Below are 23,469 nucleotides of genomic sequence, written 5' to 3'. Positions count from 1 at the left end.
AATTTAGGGCTCAAGGATTTGTATGGGCAGTGCTGAAGTGGTATTGGTGCAAACGTGGTATTGATCCTTATACTCTTTATTTCTCTTCACCATCCTCTCTCTCTCTCTCTCTCTCTCTCTTTCTCTCTCTCTCTCACTCTCACAACAGAGACATGTGTGTTTGCCTTCCTCGGCCTCTCCATCTTCAGCTTCCCTCACAAGTTTGAGCTATCCTTTGTCATCTGGTGCATAGTAAGTTGTGCTATTGTCTTATCTTATTTCGTTTTTGTTTACTTCTACACTTTTACTTTATTTATTGTATAGTAGAACAAGCATTTCACTGCACGTTGTACTTGTATGACAGAGTATGTGACAAATATACATTGATTTAATTTACATGTAAAGACATATAGAAACTCCAGGGATCGGGGAGCTCCCGTAGCTCACCGCGTATCTCGGCGCTATTTCTGCGTCGGGGACAACCGTGCTTGTCACGGATCTGGGGTACACGAGTTCGATTCCCGGACCCGCCGTATTTTCTCAGTGTCTTCCCCTACTCTACATCCCATTCAACCTGTTTCTGTCGGTCATGCTTGACCAGAAAAGCGATAAACGCTAAAAAATAAAGTAAAAAAAAAAAAAAACTCCAGGGATCCATGCAAATATACCTTAAGGCTTAAATTGATATATTTTTTATTGGGGCTTGAATGTGATTGTGAACTCCCGTTCTCTCTGTAGATCCTAGTTCTTCTCGGCCGAGCGGTGAACATCTTCCCACTGACCTTCCTGCTCAACTTCTTCAGAGACCACAAGATCACCCCCAAGATGACGTTCGTCATGTGGTTCAGTGGTAAGAAGTCTAGTCTACAGGACGAGTCCAGGTTCATCTTCAGCCTAGTGCAGTGGTCTCAAACTCGCGGCCCGCGGATGATATTTTGCGGCCCCCTACTTGACGTCAAAGTTCAGTGTTAGTGCGGCCCGCGCACAACTTGTTGCCGAGTCGTTGCGCGAGTTAGAAGTTTTATTTATTTGATCACTTGTAGGCTATTATAGTGCAGGCTCATGACAGCAACGTTACGTTAGTGACTTGGTTGAAACGTGATTCCGGAGTGATATCAAGTAAAGTGGAAGGCAAATGCATCCTCGCTATCTTATTCTCCTCTGCGATCAGTGCTCTGCATGTGCCACTGTCTGTCTGTGTACGGGTCTGGTCCAATCACATTCAGCGTCCCGTCAGAGTTTCTCCCCCCCACCCACAGTCTGCGAATCAGAGCAGAGTAGGGCGGGTCTTCACGGAATGAGTGTTGTCTCTTTCAGCGGGGCCGAGTCAGAGCGAGAGTTGACAGCGCATCTACAGTAGCCTCGCTCCCAGTTTTTGTTAAACGGTGTGCGTTGCGGTGGCGATTGAATGGAACTCGGTTGACTCAGATCATCTTTAGCCTCGTAGGCATATTTATTTCTCAGGCGGGGTGAAATGCGGTCGTGGTGCCGCTATATATATATCAACAACAATCAATAACAAATAATAGACTTTTCATGCTATATTATGTTATTATGTTATTTGATACTATCTTGTCTAGCACAGTCTCTGGAGCGTAACAGTAAGAAGCATTTTGTATGAAAGTATTCTGTACTTCTGTATGACAACTATTAAAGAACTTGAACTTGAACTAGACCGGAACAGGAATGCGAAGGACACGTCAGTGACGTCACATACTGGACATACTACATCGCCCTCTGTAGAACACAAATGAGTAAGGGCACACATAATAATAATACATTTAACAGTTTTATCTCCGTGAGATAAATGTAGCTAGTTTCACTAGCAGGCAGGCAGCAGAAAAATATGGGATCTTCAAAGATGGCCAGTAAAAGAAAAGTCGACTGCAATTCAAAGGTGAATGGACTGAAAAATATGCATTCATCCTGAGTCCAGCACCAAACCAATGTGACTAATATGCCAAGAAACGGTAGCTCTTGTGAAGAGTGGCAATTTGAAAAGCCACTACGAAACAAAACAGTTATTTTGATGCAACCTTGAAATCATCATATCAAGCTGTAAGCAGAATTATTGTTAAATCTATGTCACAACGAGAAAAAGCAACCATGGGTGGCATGGGTGTTGGCTAAACACAAGAAGCCATTCTCTCTCTCTGATGCCTACATAATAAAATAATGTATGACTGAAGTGATGGAGACCATGTTTGAAGGCAAACAAAAGCAAATCCCCCTCAGATCGCACAGCAACCAGAATAAATGAAATACTGACTGGTGATTTGAGTAAACAGCTTTGTGATAGAATAAAAAAAGATGCACAGTGCATTTCCATAGCTGCATGTGGATGAGTCCACTGACACCACTGAGAAGCCTATGTTCTGAAGAACCGTTCATGTTCTGAAGAACTGTTCATGTTCTGAAATGTTATTGCTAAATATTGAGAGGATTGGATCAGTTGTACTTTTTTTTTGAATACTTGAAACTCTTTTTTTGTGGAATATTTGATGCGGCCCAGCCTCACCCAGACTCTACCTCCAGCGGCCCCCAGGTAAATTGAGTTTGAGACCCCTGGCCTAGTGGTTCAGTGGTAAGAAGTCTAACCTACAGCGTATAAGCCACTGTCAGACAGGAAATAAGGTCTGGTATAAGCCACTGTCAGACAGGAAGTAAGGTCTGGTATAAGCCACTGTCAGACAGGAAGTAAGGTCTGGTATAAGCCACCGTCAGACAGGAAGTAAGGTCTGGTATAAGCCACTGTCAGACAGGAAATAAGGTCTGGTATAAGCCACTGTCAGACAGGAAGTAAGGTCTGGTATAAGCCACTGTCAGACAGGAAGGAAGGTCTGGTATAAGCCACTGTCAGACAGGAAGTAAGGTCTGGTAAAAGCCACTGTCAGACAGGAAGTAAGGTCTGGTATAAGCCACTGTCAGACAGGAAATAAGGGCTGGTATAAGCCACTGTCAGACAGGAAGTAAGGTCTGGTATAAGCCACTGTCAGACAGGAAGTAAGGTCTGGTATAAGCCACTCAGACAGGAAGTAAGGTCTGGTATAAGCCACTGTCAGACAGGAAGTAAGGTCTGGTATAAGCCACTGTCAGACAGGTAGTAAGGTCTGGTATAAGCCACTGTCAGACAGGAAGTAAGGTCTGGTATAAGCCACTGTCGCAGAGGAAGAAAGTTGAAAAAATTTTCAGAAAGGATTTGATTTCCTTCAACTCATCATAATAAATCACATAATAAATCACAATGATCCAAGGTGGTCCTTGAAACTTGTTACCCATGTGGGAGACTGGGGCGTCAGATGAAAGAACATGAAGGTTCGTGGCGAAAGCAAAGATGTTGGATATACTGTATGACAAGATGACGCATCATAATCTGTGCTAAATATAGTCATGGTTCCTGTCTCACAAGTAGGGCGTGGCTGAAAGAACCTCAACGTTGAATCTGCAAACCACAAAATCATCATGAACACCTTGACCTCGTCAGAGAATGGACACATACAGTATACCTCAGTTTCTATGGGGCAGAAAGAATCAACCCTGTTCTGTTAAAAACCTCTCCATCTTGTGCGAACGGGCATTATGCCCTGGTCCCTTATGACACTGACATGACGTGTTACAGGAAAATGATCAAGAATTGAATAATAATTTTGCCTAATGAAAAGTCTCTGGCGAAAGAATGAGGTGGAGGTGGGGGGCATTCAGAGCTGACCAGGGGTGCAGTCGTAATATGGGCGGAGGCCAAACGGTATCCTATTATTATGCAAAGTCTAGGCACTTATCACCTAGACTTTGCATAATAATAGGATGCGCGCACTTCGAAGCCCAAACGCTGTTTGACCGCGGTTGCCCAGCACTGCACCACTGGAGCTGACCACCTGTCAGCTGTGGATCTGGAACTAGAAACAATTATTATTCCAAGGTAAACATTCCGGTCAGTTAGATCGTTAGCAGCCTTACACTGGGCTCACAGTTCTGCTCATGTTAGTAGCATTTTACTAGATTTCTTCCCAGTCAAGATTTGTCTGAAGATGAGGAACTTGAGGGTGCAGTTGGAGCACTACTGTGATTTTTAATCACATCTCTTTCTACGAGGGATGGGCATTGATTTTCCAATATTCAAATAGTCGTTAAAATTATAAGAAATCTATTTGTTTATGCAAATATATTTTTTTCTCAAAAAATATATTTCCCTTGTTTTTACCGGCACCTACAATGTGTAGTGTATTGAGAGGGGACCCTTTTAACTGTTACACTGCTGAACGTCATGCTGGGTACAGTTAGCTAGCTAGCCAGGTAGCATAACAGTCTGTTAACAGCTGGGAGAACAGAACAGAAAGATGAAGAAAGAGAGACTGGAGATGTTACATGGTAGCAACGTTTTGTACGTTTGCCATGTTCTTTCACTAAGTTCACACATTTCAAGCATCAGTTATGTAACGTTCAAAATGAATGCTTTAGTTCCCGGAAATACGCTAGCCTGGTCTGTTAGCATTAGCTATGACAGCAGCCAGCTCGCTTGTTGGATTGTCTCACGTTTGCTATTAAGTAAAAACAAAACCATACGTTAACATGGAAGCTCAGACATTTCAACCATCAATGATGTAACTTTCAGAATGAATGCTTTTGTTCCTGGAAATAACGTTAGCCTTCGTCACAACCTTGCTGGATTACTGCAATGCTCTATATGCTGGCATTGATCAGGAATCACTCCGCCAACCGCAGCTCGTCCAAAATGCGGCTCCTCACCAGCACAGAAAAATCACCCCAGTCCTGGCCTTACTCCACTGGCTCCCCGTCCATCACCGCATTGATTTGAACATTTTAAACTTTTAACTGTTCTTAAATCCCTAAACGGCCTGGCCCCACAGTACCTGACCGAGCTCCTACATCACCACACAGTGCCCTAAGGTCAGCCGACCAACTGCTGCTAAAGGTACCCGGGCCTAGGCTCAAAACCAGAGGGGACAGAGCCTTTTCCATAGCTGCCCCTGAACTGTGGAATAGCCCCCCCCCCTCCACATCAGGTCAGCCCAGACCCTGGAGGCCTTTAAGTCCCGGCTAAAGACTCATCTCTTCTCCCTGGCCTTTGACCAGAGCTGAGCCTGCCTCATACGTCGCTACTTTTAGTCCCTTTATTTGTAATCTGCTGCACTTTTCTTTCTTTTATCTTTATTTTTTATTTCTATCTGAACCCTTGCCCTTATTTATATTTGCATATGTTTAGTATATATTTAGTATATGTACTGTATATGTCTTTTTTGATCTATGCTTTTATCTGTGAAGCACTTTGGTACAGTCAGAACTGTTGTAAATGTGCTATATAAATAAAGTTGATTATGATTATGCTGCCACTCAGCGCACATATCTAGCTGTTTGTAATGACAGCAGCCAGCTCGCTTGTTTGATTATGTCACGTTCGCTATTAACTCATTGGGGGCCAACAGCGCCCTCTGCTGATGGCCCTTCGGTGCCAGTGCTTTATCCAATGTAGGATAGGACTTATTTGCGAGTGCTTAAAACATAGCAAATATAATAGCAAATAATAGATCTAAATAACACAGTGATCGTCAATGAGTTGCTTCCAGTCAACATGCACGAAACAGATCATTTTTTCATACATACATTTCCATTTTATACCGTGATGAATATCAATATATTTCTAAACTCCAGCAAATCGAGCTTAAATGTATTTCCTTAGAAATCGTGCCATTTGTCGCTTGATTTATGAATAGTTTTCAAATAAACGCTAGATTATCGATATTATGTGTCCTCATGCACGAAGAGAAGCGGGGTCTGAAAAATCGCTTCTCCGTACTTTGGTTGGCGCGAACCTCACACACACACACACATGCTCCGATGGCGGTGAAAGGAACATCTGATTAACCCAAGATTCGTAACAGAAAGTCCTTACCTCACATCTGATGTCCTGCAAAAAGATTAATCCAATTCCTGATTGCCATTCCAAATATTGATAGCATTTATTGATCCAACGTTATATATTCAAAACACATAATCCACGCTGCTCTGAGTGTCCCCAGTCCATCTGTTATAACGATACTGCATGCCCAAGAAGGAAAACCTTGACCGGACTTCTTAGATTGATGCACAGCCCCAGCCAGAGGGATTCCAATGATGTGCAATACCATCCGGGAGACGATAGGCGGCGGTATTTGCCCTTTGCGAGCTCAGACCCATTTCCAATGATAACGTCAGGCTGGATGGATGAAAAATGAATGTATATAGATAATAATAGAAATATCGATTAAAACCCGAGATTTATCGGGTTTGGCGCCCAGACATGGTGAGTTAACCCAGACTATCTCGAGTTTGGCCTCCAAAGTGTTAACACTTTCAGTGTTAGTTTTAGAGTTAGCCGTTTCCTGGGATTACACAGAATTACTCTAAAACTATACTCATATTCACCACGGTATAAAACGGGAATGTATGGATGCATTTTTTTTTCTTTTTCACAAATTGAACGATAGATACTCGATGTCAAATGGGCAATAGTTTTATATCCATAGCTATGATATTTAATATAGTTTTAGCCCTGCAAACACCGGCATGTATCCCCATTCATTAACGCGCTGGCATTCTTGCCACATGGCCCACAGCGACCTCTGGCGCTGAAAGTGTTAAGTAAAAGCAAAATCATATGTTAACAGGAGGGGTTTCGATTAGTAATCGAATAGTTCCCAGTGACTATCGAATAGCTTTGCCCATCTCTACTTTCTACACCCCACCCATGACCACCTCCGTCCCCTCTCTCCCGGCCGCAGGTCTGCGAGGTGCCATCCCCTACGCCCTGAGCCTCCATCTGGGCCTGGAGCCCGTCGAGAAACGCCAGCTGATCGGCACCACCACCATCATCATTGTGCTCTTCACCATCCTCCTCATGGGGGGCGGGACCATGCCGCTCATCCGCCTCATGGACATCGAGAGCAAGAGCAAGAGCAAGAAAGACGTCAACCTCAGCAAGACGGAGAAAATGGTAACGAGGGAGAGAGGCTTTGATTTCAATTTAGAGCAGATGTGAGAATCCACACGTACACACATACACACACAGACAGACATACACACACATACAGTTTTCCTGTTGCATTGATGTTACTCATTCCTCCCATCCATCTGGTCTCAGCTCCTTCCGGTTGTTTTGCGGGGAGCTACATCAAAGCCTGGATTGTGGCTTGTGTCAAGCAAACGACTCCCATCCATGAGACACGTACACTAGCGCACATACGCACCAACAGATGCACACACACACACACACAGACACTGACACACACGTACAGACCAAGTCTATCATTCACACATACACACACAGACCAACTATCTTTCACACATACACAGACGTATGGATATTGAAGTACATAAAATGCAAATGCATAGACACAGACGCCCAGACACAACACTCGCAATCTCATTTCATGTTTCAATTACTTCACAGCTCCTAGCGCTGGGTCCCATATGGAGGGTTCTTCCAAGTGTGTCTCCTCGTTCAGATCGCACTGTATACTTGTATGATTGCGTATACTTGTATACAGGCATGCGCTCATCTTGTGTACATATGTATGGGTGTGTTCGTGCATGTTTGATGTCTTCAAAACTTCACTGTTGCAGCCCCATATACCAACGTATCTAACAACAACCTCGTCTCTTGTCCTCTTTGATGTAATCCATCTCTCTCTGCCCCCTCACGTCTACCATCTCTCTGCCCCCTCACGTCTACCATCTCTCTGCCCCCTCACATCTACTCTCACTCTCTGCACCCTCACGTCTACCATCTCTCTGCACCCTCACGTCTACCATCTCTCTGCACCCTCACGTCTACTCTCTCACACTCTGCACCCTCACGTCTACTCTCTCTCTGCACCCTCACGTCTACTCTCTCTCTCTCTGCACCCTCACGTCTACTCTCTCTCTCTCTGCACCCTCACGTCTACTCTCTCACTCTCTGCACCCTCACGTCTACTCTCTCTCTGCACCCTCACGTCTACCATCTCTCTCTCTGCACCCTCACGTCTACTCTCTCTCTCTGCACCCTCACGTCTACTCTCTCTCTCTCTCTCTGCGCCCTCACGTCTACTCTCTCTCTCTCTCTCTCTCTGCACCCTCACGTCTACTCTCTCTCTCTCTCTCTCTCTGCGCCCTCACGTCTACTCTCTCTCTCTCTCTCTCTCTGCGCCCTCACGTCTACTCTCTCTCTCTCTCTCTCTGCGCCCTCACGTCTACTCTCTCTCTCTCTGCACCCTCACGTCTACTCTCTCTCTCTCTCTCTGCGCCCTCACGTCTACTCTCTCTCTCTCTCTCTGCACCCTCACATCTACTCTCTCTCTCTCTCTCTCTGCACCCTCACGTCTACTCTCTCTCTCTCTGCACCCTCACGTCTACTCTCTCTCTCTCTCTCTCTGCACCCTCACGTCTACTCTCTCTCTCTCTCTCTGCACCCTCACATCTACTCTCTCTCTCTCTCTCTCTCTCTGCACCCTCACGTCTACTCTCTCTCTCTCTCTGCACCCTCACGTCTACTCTCTCTCTCTCTCTGCACCCTCACATCTACTCTCTCTCTCTGCACCCTCACGTCTACTCTCTCTCTCTGCACCCTCACGTCTACTCTCTCTCTCTGCACCCTCACATCTACTCTCTCTCTCTCTCTCTGCACCCTCACATCTACTCTCTCTCTCTCTCTCTCTGCACCCTCACGTCTACTCTCTCTCTCTCTGCACCCTCACATCTACTCTCTCTCTCTCTGCACCCTCACGTCTACTCTCTCTCTCTCTGCACCCTCACGTCTACTCTCTCTCTCTCTGCACCCTCACATCTACTCTCTCTCTCTCTGCACCCTCACGTCTACTCTCTCTCTCTCTGCACCCTCACATCTACTCTCTCTCTCTCTGCACCCTCACGTCTACTCTCTCTCTCTCTGCACCCTCACATCTACTCTCTCTCTCTCTGCACCCTCACGTCTACTCTCTCTCTCTCTCTCTCTGCACCCTCACGTCTACTCTCTCTCTCTCTCTCTCTCTGCACCCTCACATCTACTCTCTCTCTCTCTCTCTCTCTCTGCACCCTCACGTCTACTCTCTCTCTCTCTCTGCACCCTCATGTCTACTCTCTCTCTCTGCACCCTCACATCTACTCTCTCTCTCTCTCTCTCTGCACCCTCACATCTACTCTCTCTCTCTCTGCACCCTCACGTCTACTCTCTCTCTCTGCACCCTCACGTCTACTCTCACTCTCTCTCTGCACCCTCACGTCTACTCTCTCTCTCTGCACCCTCACGTCTACTCTCTCTCTCTCTGCACCCTCACGTCTACTCTCTCTCTCTCTGCGCCCTCACATCTACTCTCTCTCTCTCTCTCTCTGCGCCCTCACATCTACTCTCTCTCTCTCTCTCTCTGCACCCTCACATCTACTCTCTCTCTCTCTGCACCCTCACGTCTACTCTCTCTCTCTCTGCGCCCTCACATCTACTCTCTCTCTCTGCACCCTCACGTCTACTCTCTCTCTCTCTGCACCCTCACGTCTACTCTCTCTCTGCACCCTCACATCTACTCTCTCTCTCTCTGCACCCTCACGTCTACTCTCTCTCTCTGCACCCTCACGTCTACTCTCTCTCTCTCTGCACCCTCACATCTACTCTCTCTCTCTCTGCACCCTCACGTCTACTCTCTCTCTCTGCACCCTCACGTCTACTCTCTCTCTCTCTGCACCCTCACATCTACTCTCTCTCTCTCTGCACCCTCACGTCTACTCTCTCTCTGCACCCTCACGTCTACTCTCTCTCTCTCTGCACCCTCACGTCTACTCTCTCTCTCTCTGCACCCTCACATCTACTCTCTCACTCTCTGCACCCTCACGTCTACTCTCTCTCTCTCTGCACCCTCACGTCTACTCTCTCACTCTCTGCACCCTCACGTCTACTCTCTCTCTGCACCCTCACGTCTACCATCTCTCTCTCTGCACCCTCACGTCTACTCTCTCTCTCTGCACCCTCACGTCTACTCTCTCTCTCTCTCTCTGCGCCCTCACGTCTACTCTCTCTCTCTCTCTCTCTCTGCACCCTCACGTCTACTCTCTCTCTCTCTCTCTCTCTGCGCCCTCACGTCTACTCTCTCTCTCTCTCTCTCTCTGCGCCCTCACGTCTACTCTCTCTCTCTCTCTCTCTCTCTCTGCGCCCTCACGTCTACTCTCTCTCTCTCTGCACCCTCACGTCTACTCTCTCTCTCTCTCTCTGCGCCCTCACGTCTACTCTCTCTCTCTCTCTCTGCACCCTCACATCTACTCTCTCTCTCTCTCTCTCTGCACCCTCACGTCTACTCTCTCTCTCTGCACCCTCACGTCTACTCTCTCTCTCTCTCTCTCTGCACCCTCACGTCTACTCTCTCTCTCTCTCTCTGCACCCTCACATCTACTCTCTCTCTCTCTCTCTCTCTCTGCACCCTCACGTCTACTCTCTCTCTCTCTCTGCACCCTCACATCTACTCTCTCTCTCTGCACCCTCACGTCTACTCTCTCTCTCTGCACCCTCACGTCTACTCTCTCTCTCTCTCTGCACCCTCACATCTACTCTCTCTCTCTCTCTCTGCACCCTCACATCTACTCTCTCTCTCTCTCTCTCTGCACCCTCACGTCTACTCTCTCTCTCTGCACCCTCACGTCTACTCTCTCTCTCTCTCTCTCTCTCTCTCTCTGCACCCTCACGTCTACTCTCTCTCTCTGCACCCTCACGTCTACTCTCTCTCTCTGCACCCTCACGTCTACTCTCTCTCTCTGCACCCTCACGTCTACTCTCTCTCTCTCTGCACCCTCACGTCTACTCTCTCTCTGCACCCTCACGTCTACTCTCTCTCTCTCTGCACCCTCACGTCTACTCTCTCTCTCTCTCTGCACCCTCACGTCTACTCTCTCTCTCTGCACCCTCACGTCTACTCTCTCTCTCTCTCTGCACCCTCACGTCTACTCTCTCTCTCTGCACCCTCACGTCTACTCTCTCTCTCTGCACCCTCACGTCTACTCTCTCTCTCTGCACCCTCACGTCTACTCTCTCTCTCTGCACCCTCACATCTACTCTCTCTCTCTGCACCCTCACGTCTACTCTCTCTCTCTGCACCCTCACGTCTACTCTCTCTCTCTGCACCCTCACGTCTACTCTCTCTCTCTGCACCCTCACATCTACTCTCTCTCTCTGCACCCTCACGTCTACTCTCTCTCTCTCTGCACCCTCACGTCTACTCTCTCTCTCTCTGCACCCTCACGTCTACTCTCTCTCTCTCTGCACCCTCACGTCTACTCTCTCTCTCTCTCTCTCTGCACCCTCACGTCTACTCTCTCTCTCTCTGCACCCTCACGTCTACTCTCTCTCTCTCTCTCTGCACCCTCACGTCTACTCTCTCTCTCTCTGCACCCTCACATCTACTCTCTCTCTCTGCACCCTCACGTCTACTCTCTCTCTCTCTGCACCCTCACGTCTACTCTCTCTCTCTCTGCACCCTCACGTCTACTCTCTCTCTCTCTCTCTGCCCCCTCACGTCTACTCTCTCTCTCTCTGCACCCTCACGTCTACTCTCTCTCTCTGCACCCTCACGTCTACTCTCTCTCTCTCTGCACCCTCACGTCTACTCTCTCTCTCTCTCTGCACCCTCACGTCTACTCTCTCTCTCTCTGCACCCTCACGTCTACTCTCTCTCTCTCTCTGCACCCTCACGTCTACTCTCTCTCTCTCTGCACCCTCACATCTACTCTCTCTCTCTGCACCCTCACGTCTACTCTCTCTCTCTCTCTGCACCCTCACATCTACTCTCTCTCTGCACCCTCACGTCTACTCTCTCTCTGCACCCTCACATCTACTCTCTCTCTCTCTCTGCACCCTCACATCTACTCTCTCTCTCTCTCTGCACCCTCACGTCTACTCTCTCTCTCTCTCTGCACCCTCACGTCTACTCTCTCTCTCTGCACCCTCACATCTACTCTCTCTCTCTGCACCCTCACGTCTACTCTCTCTCTCTCTGCACCCTCACGTCTACTCTCTCTCTCTCTCTCTGCACCCTCACGTCTACTCTCTCTCTCTGCACCCTCACATCTACTCTCTCTCTCTCTGCACCCTCACGTCTACTCTCTCTCTCTCTCTCTGCACCCTCACATCTACTCTCTCTCTCTCTGCACCCTCACGTCTACTCTCTCTCTCTCTCTCTGCACCCTCACGTCTACTCTCTCTCTCTCTCTCTGCACCCTCACATCTACTCTCTCTCTCTCTGCACCCTCACATCTACTCTCTCTCTCTCTGCACCCTCACGTCTACTCTCTCTCTCTCTGCACCCTCACGTCTACTCTCTCTCTCTCTCTGCACCCTCACATCTACTCTCTCTCTCTCTGCACCCTCACGTCTACTCTCTCTCTCTCTCTCTGCACCCTCACATCTACTCTCTCTCTCTCTGCACCCTCACATCTACTCTCTCTCTCCTGCACCTCACATCACTCTCTCTCTCTGCACCCTCACATCTACTCTCTCTCTCTGCACCCTCACGTCTACTCTCTCTCTCTCTGCACCTCACGTCTACTCTCTCTCTCTCTCTCTGCACCCTCACATCTACTCTCTCTCTCTCTGCACCCTCACGTCTACTCTCTCTCTCCTCTCTGCACCCTCACGTCTACTCTCTCTCTCTCTCTCTGCACCCTCACTCTATCTCTCTCTCTCTCTGCACCCTCACATCTACTCTCTCTCTCTCCTCTGCACCCTCACGTCTACTCTCTCTCTCTGCACCTCACGTCTACTCTCTCTCTCTCTCTCTGCACCCTCACGTCTACTCTCTCTCTCTCTGCACCCTCACGTCTACTCTCTCTCTCTGCACCCTCACGTCTACTCTCTCTCTCTCTCTGCACCCTCACGTCTACTCTCTCTCTCTGCACCCTCACGTCTACTCTCTCTCCTCTGCACCCTCACGTCTACTCTCTCTCTCTCCTCTGCACCCTCACGTCTACTCTCTCTCCTCTGCACCCTCACGTCTACTCTCTCTCTCTGCACCTCACGTCACTCTCTCTCTCTCTGCACCCTCACGTCCACTCCTCCCCCTGCACCCTCACGTCTACTCTCTCTCTCTCTGCAGCCCTCACTCACTACTCTCTCTCTCTCTGCACCCTCACGTCTACTCTCTCTCTCTCTCTCTGCACCCTCACATCTACTCTCTCTCTCTCTGCACCCTCACGTCTACTCTCTCTCTCTCTGCACCCTCACGTCTCTCTCTCTCTCTTGCACCCTCACATCTATCTCTCTCTCTCTCTCTGCACCCTCACGTCTACTCTCTCTCTCTCTGCACCCTCACGTCTACTCTCCTCTCTCTCTCTGCACCCTCACGTCTACTCTCTCTCTCTCTGCACCCTCACGTCTACTCTCTCTCTCTCTCTCTGCGCCCTCACGTCTACTCTCTCTCTCTCTGCACCCTCACGTCTACTCTCTCTCTCTCTCTGCACCCTCACGTCTACTCTCTCTCTCTGCACCCTCACGTCTACTCTCTCTCTCTCTCTCTGCGCCCTCACGTCTACTCTCTCTCTCTCTGCACCCTCACGTCTACTCTCTCTCTCTCTGCACCCTCACGTCTACTCTCTCTCTCTGCACCCTCACATCTACTCTCTCTCTCTCTGCACCCTCCGTCTACTCTCTCTCTCTCTCTGCACCCTCACATCTACTCTCTCTCTCTGCACCCTCACGTCTACTCTCTCTCTCTCTCTCTCTCTCTGCACCCTCACATCTACTCTCTCTCTCTCTGCACCCTCACGTCTACTCTCTCTCTCTCTCTGCACCCTCACGTCTACTCTCTCTCTCTCTGCACCCTCACATCTACTCTCTCTCTCTCTCTGCACCCTCACATCTACTCTCTCTCTCTGCACCCTCACGTCTACTCTCTCTCTCTCTCTGCACCCTCACATCTACTCTCTCTCTCTCTGCACCCTCACATCTACTCTCTCTCTCTCTGCACCCTCACGTCTACTCTCTCTCTCTCTGCACCCTCACGTCTACTCTCTCTCTCTCTCTGCACCCTCACGTCTACTCTCTCTCTCTCTCCTGCACCCTCACGTCTACTCTCTCTCTCTGCACCCTCACGTCTACTCTCTCTCTCTCTCTGCACCCTCACGTCTACTCTCTCTCTCTCTCTCTGCACCCTCACGTCTACTCTCTCTCTCTCTCTGCACCCTCACGTCTACTCTCTCTCTCTCTCTCTGCACCCTCAGTCTACTCTCTCTCTGCACCCTCACGTCTACTCTCTCTCTCTCTGCACCCTCACATCTACTCTCTCTCTCTCTCTGCACCTCATCTCACTCTCCTCTCTCTCTCTCTGCACCCTCACGTCTACTCTCTCTCTCTGCACCCTCACATCTACTCTCTCTCTCTTCTGCACCTCACATCTACTCTCTCTCTCTCTCTGCACCCTCACGTCTACTCTCTCTCTGCACCCTCACATCTACTCTCTCTCTCTGCACCCTCACGTCTACTCTCTCTCTCTCTCTGCACCCTCACGTCTACTCTCTCTCTCTGCACCCTCACGTCTACTCTCTCTCTCTCTCTGCACCCTCACATCTACTCTCTCTCTCTGCACCCTCACGTCTACTCTCTCTCTCTCTCTCTCTGCACCCTCACGTCTACTCTCTCTCTCTCTGCACCCTCACGTCTACTCTCTCTCCTCTGCACCCTCACGTCTACTCTCTCTCTCTCTCTCTCTGCACCCTCACATCTACTCTCTCTCTGCACCCTCACGTCTACTCTCTCTCTCTCTCTCTGCACCCTCACGTCTACTCTCTCTCTGCACCCTCACGTCTACTCTCTCTCTCTCTCTGCACCCTCACGTCTACACTCTCTCTCTGCACCCTCACGTCTATCTCTCTCTCTCTCTCTGCACCCTCACGTCTACTCTCTCTCTCTCTCTGCACCCTCACGTCTACTCTCTCTCTCTGCACCCTCACGTCTACTCTCTCTCTCTGCACCCTCACATCTACTCTCTCTCTCTCTGCACCCTCACGTCTACTCTCTCTCTCTCTGCACCCTCACATCTACTCTCTCTCTCTGCACCCTCACATCTACTCTCTCTCTCTGCACCCTCACGTCTACTCTCTCTCTCTCTCTGCACCCTCACGTCTACTCTCTCTCTCTGCACCCTCACATCTACTCTCTCTCTCTGCACCCTCACATCTACTCTCTCTCTCTGCACCCTCACATCTACTCTCTCTCTGCACCCTCACGTCTACTCTCTCTCTCTGCACCCTCACATCTACTCTCTCTCTCTGCACCCTCACATCTACTCTCACTCTCTGCACCCTCACATCTACTCTCACTCTCTGCACCCTCACATCTACTCTCTCTCTCTGCACCCTCACATCTACTCTCACTCTCTCACTTTCTGCACCCTCACGTCTACTCTCTCTCTGCACCCTCACGTCTACTCTCTCTCTGCACCCTCACGTCTACTCTCTCTCTGCACCCTCACGTCTACTCTCTCTCTGCACCCTCACGTCTACTCTCACTCTCTGCACCCTCACATCTACTCTCACTCTCTGCACCCTCACATCTACTCTCTCTCTCTGCACCCTCACATCTACTCTCACTCTCTCACTTTCTGCACCCTCACATCCTCCCTCCCCCCCCCCCCCCCCCGCATTCTGTCTTTCACTCCATCTCATAATTCTCTTCTCCTCTGTTTGGTCTCTGTGTTCATCTTCCTGTCTCTTCTTCCCTCTCCCCACCCCCTCTATTTCCCCTCTCTCTCTTTCTTCTGCCCTCGCGCCCCCCCATCTCTCTTCTTCCCTCTCTCTCTCTCTCTCTCTCTCTTCTTCCTCACCCCTCTCTCTCTCTCTTCTTCCCTTGCCTCTCTCTCTCTCTCTCTCTCTCTCTCTCTCTCTCTCTCTCTCTCTCTCTCTCTCTCTCTCTCTCTCTCTCTCTCTCTCTCTCTCTCTAGGGTAATGCCATAGAGTCAGAGCACCTGTCTGAGTTGACCGAAGAGGAGTACGAGGCTCACATCTACCAGAGGCGGGATCTCAAGGGCTTCATGTGGCTGGATGCCAAATACCTCAACCCCTTCTTCACACGCAGACTCACCCAGGAGGTGTGTGTGTGTGTGCGTGCGTGCGTGCACACATACTGTACTGATGTAATTAGAGTTGTTCCGATACCGATACTGGTATCGGAAATGCCGCCGATACTGCCTAAAATGCTGGTATCGGTATCGGCGAGTACACGTAAATTCTAGCCTCCGATCCCATGATGTAATTTATCTCCTGCCGAGTCCTGCGGAGAGTGAGGATTATAAAATGAACATGTTTTAAAGTGTGATGCTGTGTCATTTTAACAGCAGATACACTTTCTTAAATTCCATTGTCCCCGACAGTGCGGTGTGACGGGGAGCTCGGACGGGAATCGGGATGTGTTTGGCTGGTGTTATGATAGCATTAGCTGGAAAGATAGCTAGTTGGAACAACATCCGCTTTTAACGTTACATCAAATCAGATGATCGCCTGTCCTTTCTCCAGGACCTAACACTGTCCGTGACCGTCTATCAACAATAATGCACCCACGGTGAATTGTATTTAAGTTAAGTAGCTACGGACTAGCGTTAGCTGACTATTACTAACGTTATCTTAATGGCAATGCGGGAAGACGAGCTAGGTCAGTTAGCTTAGCTTGATAACGTTACCGTGTCTAAAGTTGGTGCTATTCACATAATCCAGCAATAATGGCTGCAGACCTGCAAGCAAAGTCCAGCAAGTGCCAAAGGATAAGAGTCTGAGGCGGAGTTTCAAAAGAGAATGTTGAATATTTATTTTGCATCAAAAATCACAACATGAACGTTCGATCTGCCACTAGCTTACAGACTGAATAGGGTATATCTGCAGAGCCACTGAGTAGCGAGTGCAACACCGTTTAATGTCCGTGTGGATCATTGGAGTAGGGTATATCTGCAGTGCTGCAGCCCATACTCATTGATTAATGATACTAATACAAATCTATACAATCACCTGTTGTTGAATAAATACTATACGTTCTAGTTATTACTAAAAAACAGTATAACAGTATCTGAAAAAAAAAAAAAAAAAAGTATAATTTATATATTTAAAAAAAAAAATGTATGCACTGGTATCGGATAAATATCGGTATCGGCCGATACCCAAAGCTTAGGTATCGGAATCGGATCGGAAAGGGAAAAATGGTATCGGAACATCTCGAGATGTAATCGTACCTTGATGTGTGGCGTCATATCTCTCTGTTCTGTATCATTTTCTGGGAACTCATATATATATTTCATATCTATCCAGTCATATTGTGCTGATAGATGAATATCTCTGCCTGGCTTTTTACTCCTCCTCCTCTCTTCCTCCTCTCAATTTTCATCGATTTGTCATCCACCATTATAACACCATACCTATCAGTATGCATGGTGATGGGAGTGTCATTTCTTTATTGCCTCTGGTCCTGGTGACCTTGCCATTACGATATATAGCCATGCCAAAGGAGTTGTGCAGCAAGGCAACGATCCTAAATATTCAAGCAGAAATACATAAGTGGTTAAATGAGAAGACATGTAGCATTATGGATGATCTGAGATGACACTGGGACCTTTGGGACACTTTGGAATACTATAGACGTTGTAGTGAGTTCTTCATGCAAGGAATCCCTAAAATGTCAGTGAATTGAGGGAGTGCAATGATGAAAACTAACCAAAATCCATCAAAGCACATGCAAGAGACTAGTATTCAACTCGAGGAAAGGTCTGGGAAAGGTTTAGTTGAAGCCATAGGTACTAGCAGCTGCTGGATCGCAAGGGTTCACATACTTATGCACACAAGGATATTTCATGTTTAATCATTGTATTTAGTAAATAATCCAAATATATTCAAACTATTTGTGTTTTCCTTCAATCATGACATGTTTTATCAGAAAATGTATCTTAGATGAAGATATTACAAAGATGAATGTGTGAAATATTTGAGAAACTGACTATTCGAAAGGGGTTCACATACTGAGCAACACTAATGCGGGTTTGTATTAATGTGTGTGTGTGTGTGTGTGCACGCTTGTTCGCTGAGGCTGCCTCACAAGCCTTTTTTTCATTTATTTATTTATGGAGCATTTATTTATGTGTGTGTGTGTCTGTTCCAGGATCTACTACACGGTCGTATCCAGATGAAGACTCTGACCAATAAGTGGTACGAGGAGGTTCGACAGGGACCTTCAGGATCCGAGGATGACAATGACGAAGCTGAGCTGCTATAAAAATGGACCGAATACAGAAATACACACTTTTAAATGACGGGCGGACGGCTTGTGTCCATGTTTATTTTAAGCGTGTCTTTGCGCCGTATGGCGGCGGGGGTCCGTCTGTCCACCACGACTGTCGCAGACGCGGTTAGTGTCTTCCACTGACTGAACCTGACCTGAAGTATCGGATCAGTGCCCACTGTGGATTGTACCACTCCAAACCCTCTCACCTGTGCCCCCTCCACCCACACACACACACACACACACACACACACACACACACACACACACACACACACAGGAGCACACCATTGTACTAGAGCCAAAACCAAACCCACACATGACACAGGAGTGTCATGTATCACATCGTAGTGTGTCGTCAGCAAAACTGGAAAACTGGAGTGGAAAAAACGATGCCGCTCCTACCGATGCCATATAGCTGCTATAGCAACATCTACTTCTAAACGTGTGTGTGTGGTGCCCTGATGCTCTGTGCTGCAGAAAAGGCACACAGGGGGGACGGGGACATTGGTTTGGAAAAGCGAGAGCTGAGGGTTTCGTGACACTGAGGTGTACGCGTGTGTAGTGTTGCCAGCTGCTCAGGGCACCCTGAGAGAAGGTGCAGAGAGTCGCTTCTTTAAATGGTTTAGCAGTTTCGAAGGGAAAGACGACGGGGGCTCGAGGAAGTTTCCCCCTTTTTCAAGCAATATTAGATATTAGAGCACCTTCTCACTTTCTCCATTCCACTTTGTATTGTGCTTTTACAAATAGCTTGCCGTCTTTGTTTTGAGGTCTGCTTTAAAGCTTCCGTTGTGTTTACCTGGATCCTGATGACTGAGACAAATGATTTGTGAAATAATATTTTGGTAACTGTGGGTGGTTTTTAAGCAGGACTTGAAATAAGGTCGTCGTCATTGTAATTCTCAATGTGAATCTCGGTGTAACAGCACTAATGAATGTGTGGGTGACGGGGAATGAAGTCTCGTGAAAGTCTATCTGTATTTATCATCTTTTTGTATTTATTAATCATCTTTTCATGTGGTGTCGCTGGGAGAGAGACTTTTATATCAGCTCACGGAGCGTTGCAGAGTAATGAAACTATCGCTAAGATGTACAAAATGAGATGAGATGAGATGTAATAAATTAATTGGAATCTGCTTAACGTTCTACGGTGTTGGTTCAATGTGCTGAGGACGGGAGATGTATCAAATGTTCTTAGATTAGAATTTATTGTCATCATACAGCAAGTACAATACAACGGAAATAAATTTGTCATCCAACCAGAGTGCAAATGTAACAGTAAAGTGCAACAGCAATATACAATGTACAGGTTATTAAACTGGGTACAAAATATACAAATTAGTACTACGGAGTAATGGTGCTAACAAGTTTGGTGCTGCTAACCTGATGTATGTACAGAGTTGTAGTATTAATATGTGCAGGTAAGTACAGACGGGTGTGGATATATATGTATACAGTGAGAATAAATATATATATACATGTACATGGTATATACAGCATTATGCAGGTGTATAAGTAAGTATATAGAAGGATTATATGTATATTCAGACAGATATGGATATATAATATCATTGTGCGTTGGGTCGATCCTTGTCTACTCGTAAAGTCTGAAATGTCTTTGGCTGACCAGATGGTGAATACCAGTGGTAAACTTGAGCTAACACTCCTTATGGTTTTCTATAGTCTAGTATTCTACAGTAGAGCAGCATACAATCTCAATTCCCCCCCTCCCCCTAGTGTCAATAAAAGAAGTAAAAGTTTGAGCTACTTGTACTTTACGTTATGTGTTTTCATTTTAGGGAACTTTATATTTTCACTCCACTACATTTTAAAGGAAATACTGTACTCCACTACATTTATCTGAACCCATCAGTTACTAGTTACTTTGAAGAAAAAGAGTATGCTTATTTTAATATTTATGAAGATTATATACTTTCACATTTGAAGCCCGTCAACTTCAAGAGGACGTAATCAGAGCAGCATAACTGGACCACATACCACTTTAACAGCACCTTTAATCAGAGCAGCGTAACTGGACCACATACCACTTTAACAGCACCTTTAATCAGAGCAGGGTAACTGGACCACATACTGTACCACTTTAACATCACCTTTAATCAAGCAGTATAACTGGACCATATACCACTTTAACAAGCTTTAGAGGTCAATGGATCGAGGGCTCCCACGGACTGGAATACACAAACGCCATGTAGAATGCATACTTTTTCTTTCTAGATACGTATGTACATACATTCAATAGCAAATACTTCTAAAGGACTTTTACCAGAGTACTATTGTATCTGGGTATTTCTACTTTTACAGTAAAGTAAAGGAACTGTGTACTTCTTCCACCACCGAGTACCATATTGTTTGACAGAATATTTCATCTGATTATGCACAGCTGTATGTAAATGTAAATACTGTTCTGTTGGTATTATGTGCTTTTGTAAAACATCATGCACCATGAATTGAATTGAGTGAGGATTGAGAAGCCTTTCCATATAAAGTAACGTGGATACTGTACAGTTAGCATTAAGAATGATGACCTCTGAGTTAAGTAAATGTTTGATGGAGCTGGACACTGACATGGAATATTGATGACTTGGCCTTCAATTCATTCCTTCCTTATGGTAATATTGAATTTATGGTAAGCATTTATCTGTGTATTTTAACAGCGCATGCTCGATACCCCAGGGGTCGTGTAAGGTTAAACTGTATCCCACTAGGCCCATGGGAGCCGGGCCAGCCTCCAGCAATCATTGAAATAGTAGAAAAGGTTAAAGGGAAGGGACACTTCACTGATAAACAACTGATTTATTTTGCACATAATCTCACTGCACACATTCATTTAGTTTGACAGTTATCGAAAGTTAATGAGTTTGAATATGGCCACCAGTGATGTCATCAACCTTGGGGAAATGCGGATGTCATAGCAGCATGGGGGAGCGAGGTACAGGTATGGCAGGGTAATAGAAGAAAGACATAAATATACATGAATATAAAAAGATATACTGTAAAAATAAACTGTAAACAATATAATTAAATATGAATATGAAAAGGTGCAGATGAGGGTATGTATGCCCTATTGGTTATAATATACGTTAAATATAGGCAAAAACAAATCTGAATATATTGCAATAGGTATTACTATGTTTTCCATCTACATCATTTCATTGAGCTGTAATTAACAAAACACTCAACTGTCAAACTAAACAAATCACCACTGTTTTACGGTGAAGTGCCCTTTAACCCTTTCACTACTACGCTACAAAGGGTTAACCCTTTCACTACCACACTACAAAGGGTTAACCCTTTCACTACCACACTACAGGTTAACCCTTTCACTACCACACTACAGAAGGTTAACCCTTTCACTACCACACTACAGAAGGTTAACCCTTTCACTACCACACTACAGAAGGTTAACCTTTCACTACCACACTACAGAAGGTTAAGCCCGATCGGCCCGGTACCGAGTTGAGATTTATTTCAAGTCATAAATAGATCAATACAGTCCGCATTAATTAATGTTGCATTTCTTTTTCAAATGTAGCCAATAGTAAAGACCCTAACCCTATCAAAACAGCAGTCAAAGTGTATATTTTCAGCACTACGTTTGTTTACCAATGATTTTAAGTGGTATAAAAAATCTCTGTGCATTGCATTGGAAACCGGATGATTTAGACACGAGGAATTTACGCCGTCATGAAATCAGTGTATTCCTAAGAAAGAGGAGACCCAGGGCTTTCGATGGACATAGACATTTCATAAAACTACACTACCCAGCTCACACCAGCAGCTGTCAAAGCTGCAGCCGCTGAAGAGGAAAAACAGCGTCGCAATCTGGTGAAAAATGGCAGAGCTATGGACATTATACAAAAGTAACTGTACTTACAGTAGATTTTATTCACAGTCTTTGCTGCCCTGTAACGGGCGCCTGGTGGTACTAGATCCAGATTTAACTGTGCCATTGGAAAGAGGAGATTTGGCCTGATCTATAGATGTATAACTTGGCCATAATAAGGTAATTTATAGGCCTGATATTCTATAATCTATATTTCAAATTGCATGTGTCCGGATGGCAAAATTCAGTACCCTATCAACAAAACCCCATGTAAATCCTCTGCCCTTTATTCATTTGCTTAGACTTTTTAGTACACTTGATCTCAAGAAGGTGCTGAATGAGCTCAGTGGTAATTCTTCACATCTGGTCAATGTTAGCATGGTGTTATTCACCGTCAAAGATGGAAATATTCTTTATATTCTCCTTTGGTTCATTACAATTTACTCAAGCATAGCAACAGACACAATATTTCTGACACTGGTGAGGGATTTGGGGTGCTTTTTCAATGTATGTGATGTATAGATTGGGGGGACCACAGCTAAAATGGTAGATCGAAAGGTGCATGGAAGACGGTGATAGAACGGTGACCAGTGGATTGAATACACTGCCAGCGAGGGTGTTTTGTTTTGCATTCCTTGGAAGAACACAGATAAGAGCGAGTGTACTGTAGGCCCAGAGCGAGGGAGAGGGGTGACCTCTTTAATGCAACAGTAGAGAAACGTTTTGAAGTGTGTGTAAAGGTTAAACGCGGTTGTCATGATAGCGCGTCGCCTGACAACCGGAAGAGGGGCGGGGCTATCGTTTCTATGACGAAGATCCTATAAAGCTGACAGTGGTTTCCGGGTAGGGCAGACTAAAATCTGGCTGAGACTAAGAGGGAAGAAACCAGGAGAGACTCTCCCTCTCCTCTTATCACAGAGGGGGGGGAAATGCCACATCATCAGTAGCTTCGGCTACCACAATGATGGTCTTGGCTAACGAACAGGCCTGACCACTGTTGGACTGAGAGACAGAGGGACAATAGACTGGACTGAAAGATCATTAGATAGACGAACACACCGAAAGATCATTAGAATAGACTCTCAAGGACGATACAATTTGATAACATCTGATTATGAGGTTATGTTTATAGCAATAAAACAACGCTTTTCCTCATAAGGTATCTCACGGTGTCGAAGTGTCGAATTCTTACGGAGGTGGAGAATTAGTATGGTTTATGGATTGCACTAACAGGGGAGATAAGGATCTTATCTGCCAGTATCGGAGACGTCAGGACCATTAAAATGACACAACGCAGAGGAATTGGATGGAGAGCCAACCAGACGAAGACGTGATACTGGCCAGTTTGATCAGGATCTTACAGTTGATGCCGTTTGGACCC

The 23,469-nt window shown here is 46.6% G+C and overlaps 1 protein-coding gene across 1 annotated transcript in view; it reads left to right on the top strand.

The window, feature by feature from the left end:
- Nucleotides 1–19,380, top strand: part of LOC311244127 (sodium/hydrogen exchanger 8-like) — a gene marked incomplete at its 5' end in the record, with an annotated part of 30,059 nt that extends 10,679 nt beyond the window's left edge. The window contains 5 exons of the mRNA XM_084333537.1: nt 149–231; nt 718–829; nt 6,759–6,970; nt 15,927–16,073; nt 18,125–19,380. Coding sequence (XP_084189663.1) covers nt 149–231; nt 718–829; nt 6,759–6,970; nt 15,927–16,073; nt 18,125–18,238 — 668 coding nt within the window. The 3' untranslated portion in view covers nt 18,239–19,380. The remainder of the gene's footprint in view (nt 1–148; nt 232–717; nt 830–6,758; nt 6,971–15,926; nt 16,074–18,124) is intronic.
- Between the last annotated feature and the right edge of the window lie 4,089 nt (nt 19,381–23,469).

This window comes from Notolepis coatsorum (assembly GCF_963971535.1).
Source record: "Notolepis coatsorum genome assembly, chromosome: 17".
Lineage (NCBI taxonomy): Eukaryota > Metazoa > Chordata > Actinopteri > Aulopiformes > Paralepididae > Notolepis > Notolepis coatsorum.
The sequence above is the reverse complement of the archived record's forward strand: the minus strand, read 5'-3'. Positions and strand labels throughout refer to the sequence as shown.